General features: G+C 61.1%; 1 protein-coding gene across 1 annotated transcript in view; it reads left to right on the top strand.

Annotated features, from left to right (window-relative positions):
• The first annotated feature begins 1,126 nt into the window (after positions 1-1,126).
• The window catches only part of MUC5B (mucin 5B, oligomeric mucus/gel-forming), a 46,706-nt gene continuing 38,806 nt past the window's right edge, over positions 1,127-9,026 (top strand). Inside the window, exons 1-4 of the mRNA XM_042907235.1 lie at positions 1,127-1,151; positions 1,481-2,139; positions 3,532-3,586; positions 3,865-4,262. Of these exons, the coding sequence (XP_042763169.1) occupies positions 1,127-1,151; positions 1,481-2,139; positions 3,532-3,586; positions 3,865-4,262 (1,137 nt within the window). The remainder of the gene's footprint in view (positions 1,152-1,480; positions 2,140-3,531; positions 3,587-3,864; positions 4,263-9,026) is intronic.

Here is a 9,026-nt window from a genome sequence, read left to right as displayed (position 1 = left end):
GGGGGAGGGGAGGAGTCCCGCGCGGCCCTGCCCTGGGCCTCAGGACACATTTATCTACCCAGCAGGCCTTGTGTGGTGAAGGAACCTTCTAGAACAAGGCTCCATCTTTTTCCCCACAAAGCTTCAGGTTCCCCATCACGCTGACGCTGGGCTCAGTGGGCGTGCACGAGTGTGTGTGCACGAGTGTGTGTGCGAGTGCACGAGTGAGCTTGTGTGTGCACTCGCGGGCACGCAGCCCCACCGCAGACGGAACCCGTACCCCTTCCCCCGTGCCCCCTGCAACCCCCAGATCTGCCGAGAACCTCCATGTTCCTAAAGCCCCGCCCCCTCTTCCTCAGACGGGCCCCTTCCCCCCCCCACCCCCCACCCCGTGCAGAGACGCACCAGCCCCACAGCAGCACCCGGGGGTATGGACAGGGCCGGCCCTTGGTCCAAAGACCTGGCCAGGCCAGTCCCAGGTGGGGTGGGACCGCCCTTTACAGTTTATGGAGCGCACCCACCGGCACAGGCTCGCCCTCTCCCCTGTGAGTGGAGGGTAGAGCACCCAAGGGCCCGGAGCCCTGCTGGGTCCCAGCCCTGCCCCACCCAGCTGCCGCGGCGGCCACACGGCACGCGGAGCTGACCTCAGAGTTCGACCCCTCCTATCGGTGACCGGCTGCTGGCGTGGGGGCTCCCTTGGCCCCGCGGGGTGGCGCCGGCCACGCAGGGGCAGGGGACGGGCTGCAGGCCCCGAGGCGGCCCTCCTGGGGCAGCACGTTCGGCGCTGGGAGCCGCTCCGCTGACCGGCTGACCCCGCGGCTGTGGGCGGCACCCGACTCGGCGCCGCTGACCCCCCCGAGGGGATCAGGTGTCAGGGCGCGCCACCTCTTCCTGCGGGTGAGGTGACTAATCCCCCACCCCCTGGAGAGAGCAGGGCCCCCTGCCTGGAACTGCAGCTGGACAGCAGGAAGGAACCTGACAGGGGGGCAGCCCAGCGGCCCCTGCCCGGATTACGCCAAGTTATTTCTGGAAGGAGCTACAAGCTGGGTGTGGTCACCAAGGCCACCACGAGGCTCTTCCCACGGGGGAGGCTCCTCCAGGCCGTGGCTTGGGGCCGCCACCCTCGGGCTCCAGGAGGGTGTGGGGGATGGGCCGTCACCTCTGGGGCGGAGGTATGTGGCCAGAAGAGGCCCCAGTGGGTCAGGGCTGGCCCGGGCCCCTCGAGACCTCACCTCCTGCGGCCTCCGTGGGAGTCTGGCCTTGGGGAGCCCTTGGGGGCTGAGCGAGGGGTTCGTGGCTCTGACCGGGAAGGGGTGCTGCACGCCCACACTTGGAGAGCACGGACTGGGGGCGAGCTTCTGCCCAGAGACGGGGAGGCCAGGTGTTCCCAGAGACGGGGAACGAGAGGGACGCAGGATGCTGGGGAGCCTATGGCCGTGGCCGGCGGGCCAGGTCACAGTCGTCTCCTGGCCTGTCCTCTCAGCATCCCCACACTGTCCAGGGACACTGGAATCTGGCAGACTCCCGCCTCCCCCAACCGGCCCTGACCCGTTGGAGAAGGCGGCTGGGTCTGAGGCCGGACCCCCGGGGCACAGCTCCACTGGACGCTGGAGACACAGGGCTGCCTTTGGGGTGCGCCCTTCCGGGTGGGCGAGGTGTCGGGGGACACCTGCACGGGACCTGGGCACGCCTCCGCCCAGTGGCACAGTGACACGGCCTGTGGACCAGAGGCTGCAGACGACACGCCCACCTACAACGGAACGGCCAGAAGCCGCCAGGACCACTGCACCCCGGCTCGGCAGAGGGACTCACGACCCCGGACACCGCTGGGAACGTCAGCAGGGCGCCGAGAACGACCGTTCCAGAGGGGGACACGCGGGGCACGGAACAGGACCCCACGAAGGAGAGGAGGCGAGGGCACTGCCCGGGCGCGTGTCTGTGAGTCGTCTGACCCACGTGGCCCAGGCGGAGCTGCCTCGGTGTGGTCCGGGGAGGCGCGTGGCAGACGTGCTGTGTCAGGGCTGCTCCGACGTCCGGGTCCACGCGACAAAGGGCGCAGCGACGTGGGAGCCGGGGTGCACGCTGGCGGGCGTAGCACAGCAGCCCCCGTGCGCCGGAGGGGCACCTGCCCGTTCAGCGGCCTGGCGGGACCGGGCACAGGTGGGCAGGCACACGCATGACTCGGAACAGAGCCACAGGGGAATAAGGCAGAAAGGGCGACTTGAGCGGCTGAGGTGGGAGACTGTGGCGTCCGTGGGTGGGGGTCCCAGTCTGTGCGGCTGCAGGCGTGGCTGAGGGGGGCTAGGACAGGCGGACAGGTGGCCGAGGTGGGCGTCGGGGTCAGCGAGGACCGGGCCTCAGCTCTGAGTGAGGGGGCCCTGGGGGCGTGGACAGAAGCGGTCCGGCTCAGCCTTGTCCTTCAGACCCCCGCTGCCGGAAGAAGGGGGAGACCAGCGGGGAGTGAGGCGGGGTCAGAGGTAAAGGTGACAGGTCAGCCAATGCACAGGGGGAAGGAGGGCGCCTGAGGGAGGGGCTGGGAGGCGGGAGCTCAGCAGTCCCCACCCCCCCTCCCCCACGCTGCCCTTGACCATTAGCTGCCCTGTGAGGATGTCAGGTGGACAGGCGGGTGTGCGGGGCGGGACAGGGCAGGAAGCAGCCCTTGCTGGGCTGGGAAAGAGGGGGCAGCCCTCCCACTGGGGAGTTGGGGCATCAAAGGAGTGAATGTAGACAGAAAAGACGGGGGAGGGGGGGTGTGGAGTGGAAGGTGGGGAGGGGAGGGGATGGGGAAGGGGAGAGGGAAAGGGACAGGAGAGGAAGGGAGGATGGGAAGGGGGAGGGAAAGGTGGGGAGAGGAGGAGAGAGGACCAGAGGAGAGGGGATGGGGGAAGGGAGGGGAGGGGAGGGGAGGCGGGCCTCCTGGGTGTCCTCCAGAGACAGGACCTGGTCGCGGGAGAGAGTCCTTTGACCAGATTTAAAATACCAGCCGTGCCCGATGACCGAGGGTGTTGGCGACATAAAGTACGGATTTCTGTCCACGGGGAGAGGGTGACCGAGGTGGGCAGGGCCTGGAGAAGGTGTTGGCTGTGTCCACAACCTCTGTAGTGGTGGCTTTCTCACAGGTCATAAAATCCACCAGTGTCACACCCAGGTTCTTATTTCTTTACAGAATAGAATAAAAATAAATTGTCGGCGTTACCGTTATAAAGCCTGCGCGCCTGGTCCTAGACGAAAACACATTCCTGACGGAGGTTCGGGAGCCGAGCAGGGGTGAAAGCAAGACCCGCCCAAACCATTAGGCACGTTTCTGATGGCGGGGGTCGGGGGGGGGCGGCTAATGAGATTGTGATCAGCCCAGGGGCCCAGGACCCCTGCCTGCCCAGTGCCCAGCTCAGGGGCTGGCGGGAGGGTTCCGGAAAGGGTGCCCAGGACAGGTGCACGCTGACGCGGCCCCAGGAGGACAACAGCCCAGGCAAACAGTCTGGGTGGCCCCCTGTGGGGCTCAGGGAAGGCAGTGCCCCTGGCCCCGCTCAATCTGTGCCCCCACGAGCTCAGGGCTACCTTGTCCCTCTTGAGTACCCAGGTCGCCTGGCCTATCCAGTGACAGCAGGTGAGGTGCCCTGGGGCAGCCCGGGTGTCTGGAGTCTGTCCCTGGGTAGTAGCCCCGACCTCGCATCCCCTAGGCTTGGTTTTGAGGGTCCCAGGTAAAGCTCAGGGGTGAGGGGGCTTCTGCCCCCCCCCCCACCCCCGGACGCTCCACCCCCACAGCCACTGGCCGCGGGTCCCAGGGGGCAGCCCCAGCCTCATCTAGTCTCATCTCCGGGGAGGGGTCTGTAGCTCCAGCCTGGACAAGATTCCTCTCGTCCGGCAGCCTTGCTCTGTCCTCAGCTGGGGCTCCCAAGCCTCCACGGGGCCACGAGAGGGCCAGCCAGTGTTTCGTGGAAACCAGCAAGAACCCAGGCCCTGCGGAGAGCAGTGCTGGCAGGGGCCCCGGCCCACGGCGGGTGCAGTCACATTCCCGACACCTCACCCGCGTGGTGGGAACGCGCCTGGCTCGTGGAGCCAGCCGAGCTCTCGCCGGGCCCAGGGTCATCGCAGACGGCTGTCCCTGGCGGTGTCCACGCCTCTCCACTCCGGCCATCGGGGAAATGGAGTCTCTCCAGCAACAGCTGGGCTGGTTTCGTAGCTCCGATCCTGGAGAGGCAGGCGCACGGCTCATTTGTCTGCCGGTGGGCGCACATCACACGCCCGCACAGTCCCGGCGTGACGTGCGGATGTGGACACAAGTGGGGGCACCGCAGCCCTGGGAACAGCAGAGGCCCCTCCTCCAGAGGGCCCTTCCTGGGCACAGGGGCGTGGCTCTGATCCTCACCCAGAAACGCACAGGTCCGGCTTACCGTGCGTGCCCCCGGGGGCCTTCCTGTGCACCTGCCTCCCACCCCACCAACCCCTGCCCCCGCCAGGAGCTAGGTTCACAGTTCAGAGTTAAGTTCACCGACCACCGACCTGGGGGCAGTTCTAACTCCAGCCTGTGGTCTCATGGCCCAAGCACTGGGATGTAGTCTCGTGTCCCCAGGAGCAGCCTGGACGGTCACCCCTAGTGTGTTTGCCGCGTGCCTACTTACCGATAGTCAGCTGTGTCCCGTTCGTCAGGATGCAGCGGGGGGACACGGAACCCAAGCGAGAAGACACCCAGGAACGACCCCTGATGGCCTCCCCAGGAAAATGCAACCGGGGGAAGCCGGGGGCTCCCGGACCGTTCTGGGAGCCGCACCCTCTAAGAGGGATGGATCCCAGAGAGGGGTTGTGCTCTGCCACCCAGCCTCTCCAGTCCTGGGGCCTGAGCCAGGACAAGGCTGGACACACCCCCAGTCGCCTCTCCTGGCTACTCGTCACTGCTGGGTCTCTGCTGCTGGTGAGGTGGGCGGAGGGGGGGCCGGTCAGCGGGGGGCCTGGGTGTGGATGCCCGGCCGCCCCGGTCACCCAGACCGATGCCTCTCTCTGCACGTCACGCACGTCACGGGGGACATGGCCCCAGGCTGTGTGGGCTGCATCTGGGCCCCTCTGCCAATCTTGTGGCTGTGAGTCAACACTGGGGTTCCTGGAGGGAAGGGAGGGTCTGTTTGCTGGTCGACACTTGCTAATCTCTGCCTTCCACTGGGACACTGGGGCCCCTTCTGCTGTGTTAATCCTGAGCAAACCAGGCTCCGTGGCTTGCCTCTGACCTTCTCTTCTGTCCACACCTGCCCTGCCCGCGCTGGGGCCACGCTGGGCCAAGCCTGCCCCCGCCCCCACCTCAGCGGGTTCCAGAATCCCCCTGCTGCTTCTTCTCTCCCATCCAGGGCTGCGGGCCAGGAGAAGGGAGAGGGAAAGTGGGGAGGGGGAGGCACCTGCCCCGGGACCTGCCGCAAGGCAGGGCCCCCGGAACAGAGGGCCGTGCACGCACATCTGACGCCTCCTTGGGCTGGCTCTGCCCTCGAGATGCAGTGGCTGCCCCTCCCCTGTCCCGTTTCCTCCTCCCCCACTGCTTCCCTTCCCCTCTGCTGCTCAGAAAGGAGCTTTCTGGAGAACATTTTATTTTGATGTGGTTTCAAGTTTATGGGTAAGCTGTACAGAGAGCAGAAAGAGCTCCTGTCTGCCTTTATCCAGATTCACGGATGTCTGCACCTCAGTCTCTCGGCTTTGCTGTTTCCTCTCGTGTGTGCGTGCACTTGCCCACCGTCTGTATCCACGTGTGTTTTCTAAGCCACATGGGTTTGAGAAGCATGGCCTCTGCCCCTCCATAGGTGGGTGGGTGTGTCCTAGAGACAGGCCAGGGGTCGCCCTCAGCAGAGCCAGCAGGGGCACGCCGCACCCTCTAAACCAGGGCCCTCTGTGGTCCTGAGCCGGTCATGGTCATCATGGCCGCACATTCTCCAGGATTCGATCCAGGACCACATGTCCTCAGCCTTTCTCTGTGTTCCTTGACCATGGCCTTTCGAGGCCTTTTCGAGGGGTGCAGGCTGGTTATGTTGGATGGCACCCCCAAATCTGGGTCAGTGTGCAGCTTCCTCCCCCTAGGATGGAAAAATAACAGTAAAGCTGTGCCCTCGGGGCATGGCTTCTGGAGGCACCCAACGTCGGGCAGAACCATCGCCGGGATGGATGTCCACCTGCATCACTGGGCTCAGGATGTGTGGGCCAGGTCTCTCCACTGGAAGCCACCCATGTTCCCTGGAACTGGGAAGGGTCTGATGGGCGGAGCTGGGGGCCCCGTAGAGAGCTGGGTGCCAGCCCGCCTCTCTAATCCCTCCCACTCTCCTTAGTTGGCATTCTGATGCGGGGAGACCTTCCTCTTCTTTCCCATTTGTTTATCTTTCCTTGATTCATCTATATCAGTAAAAGCTCATGAACTTCTATTTGCGGTGTGAATCTATTTAAAAATATAAACCCATCAGGAAAAGAGGGGGCTGGGAAGCTCTAAGCTTCTGTTCCCTACAGACACACTGGCACAAACAAGGACGAGGTGAGCCAGCTTTGCCACAGCTCGAGACCATCAGAGGAGTGCAGAAACCAAGCTAGTGTCCCATCAAGAAAGGGCTGTCTTCAAAATGATAGGAAATCTTTGGGGCATTTTTTCCCATCCTTGCCCCACCTCCACCCCAGTGCAGTGGCAGTTTTGGCCTTGGCCTGGCAGCCCAGTTTCCCATTATTCCTCCCCCAAAACCAGAAGGAGCAGAGAACGCCTTGTCTGCAAATTATTGTGTACGTCTGTTCTAACCTGTCTGGTAGGTACCTGAAGGGCTGACACAAGGTGCTCATCTCCGTTTTGCTTAACTTGGGACCTGGGTGGCCAAAGCAGTAGGCGCGGCTCTTGTAAGCCTCTAGGTGACCACAGACCCACAGATTCCTGGAGCAAGGGGTCACAGGTGGAGACATGCAGTGGTCCACCTTCAGCCTGCACCGATTCAAGTGGGGCTCTTTGGGAAATCAGGACGTGAAAGCAGCTATGTGCAAATGGGAGTTTGGAAAGCCACATCCTTGTTCAGGCGAGACCCCCGGGCTCAGAGCAAGCCTGCCCGAGTGCTGAAGACCCGTCCCAGCACAGAGCCAGGCTGTAAGACTGCAGAAGCTCGAGATAGTTGAGAAAACTCTGCCAGAGCATGAGCTGAACACGAACTAAAGGAGCAGAGACTTCAGCGATCACACCAGGCAAGGAACAGTCTTTGTAAAAATGTTTGGACGAGTCTCAAAACAAATGGACGGGACAGCCTTCAACAACAATGAAAGGAAGCAAGGAAATAAGGAAGGAGGAAAAGAGAAGAGAGGAGAAGAAAAGGCAGAGACAAAAACCCAGCAAACACTGGAGAAGACAGAGGTTCTAATTTCCAGAGCTACCATAATTATAATAGTCATGTCCCCAGTTTTCAATGAAAATCACAAGGCTCACAAAGAAGACATGGCCATTAAAAGGAACAAAATCAACCCCGAGGAAGATTTACTGGACAAAGACTTTGGAACAGCTGTGTTAGGTGTGCTCGGAGGGCAAAGGGGACCCCAGATGGGAAACAAAAGGCAATCAGGAAACCGATGCGTGCCCAGAATGAGAATGTCGACAAAGAGATAAAAACCGTTAAGAAACCAGACAGGAATTCTGGAGCTGAAACGTACAACAACTGAAGTGAGGAATTTGCTAGAAGGAAAGAGTGAGAAGTGCGCGTGCAGGAGGGGCACTGGGCTGACATACGCACGGTGAGTGACCCAGGAGAGAAGAGAAAGGGGCAGAAATGTTGGAAGGAATAAAAGCGAAAACTTCCAAGAAGCGCGACAGTCTCCAAGTAGGATCGACTCCGAGAGATTGACACCAACACACATGGTAATCAGACCGCTGAGAGACGGAGAGATGACCCTGGAAGGGCCGGACAGAAGCATCTTGGCACGTGCATGTTCTCTCCACCGAGAGACTGTCGGCTGACTTCCCACCAGAAATCTCAGGAGACAGAAGGGAGTGGATGGTAAATTTGAAAGTCCTGGAAGAAACAGCAGCCAGCCACGAATTCTCTCCGGGAGAGTTGCTGTCCTTTGAAAACGAGGGAGAGATTAAGACATTTCCAGAGAAACAGAAGCTGAGGGAGAGCCTTATTACAAGACCCGCTTTACGAAGAGTACGGAAAGGCGCCCCTCGGGCTGCAATGAGGGACACTAGACAGTAGATCGAAGCTGTACGAGGGAGTGAAGGTCTCCTGTACAGCTAAGCATGTGGGCAAATATAGAAGTCAATGTTACTACAATTTCTGTTTGCCCCTCCACTTTTACTTTTGTACGGGATTTAAAAGACAAGTGCATGAAAACCACAAATCCGTGTTGCTGGGCGTCCACGGTAGCAGCCGTGACTTGTCACCACAGCAGCACAAGGAGCGTGCATACCGGAAGCTCGGTCGGCAGCAGGCCCACGTGGGCTACGGAAGCCTGGGGTGTTGGGTGGCCCCACGAGCAGCACAAAGATGCCCATGGAATAGACACCAAAGGAAATGAGAAGGGAATCAAAAGCCATCACTACAGAAAACCAACGAAGCACAAAAGAAGGCAGTCACGGGGGAACAGAGAACCAGAAGATGCACAGGAGGCGAATAGTAACTCGGTAGAGGAAAGTCCGTCCTTGTCAGTGCTCACTGCACATGTGCACAGGTTGATTTAATCAGGGTTGATTCATGAAACCCCCGCCAGGGGCACCTGGTGGCTCCGTTGGTGAAGCATCTGACTTTGGCTCAGGTCACAAACTCACAGTTTGTGGGTTCGAGCCCTGCGTCGGGCTCTGTGCCGACAGCTCGGAGCCTGGAGCCTGCTTCCGATTCTGCGTCTCCTTCTCTCTCTCTCTCTCTCTGCCTCTCTCTCTCCCTCCCTCCCTCTCCGTCTCTCTCCCTTTCTCTCAAAGACAAATAAACATTAAAAAAATTAAATAATTAGGAATGCAAGCTGGTGCAGCCACTCTGGAAAACAGCATGGAGGCTCCTCAAAAAACTAAAAATAGAACTACCCTACGACCCAGCAATTTCACTACTAGGTATTTA

Source organism: Panthera leo, chromosome D1 (assembly GCF_018350215.1).
Source record: "Panthera leo isolate Ple1 chromosome D1, P.leo_Ple1_pat1.1, whole genome shotgun sequence".
Taxonomy (NCBI): Eukaryota; Metazoa; Chordata; class Mammalia; order Carnivora; family Felidae; genus Panthera; species Panthera leo.
This window is presented reverse-complemented; position numbering and strand designations above follow the sequence as displayed.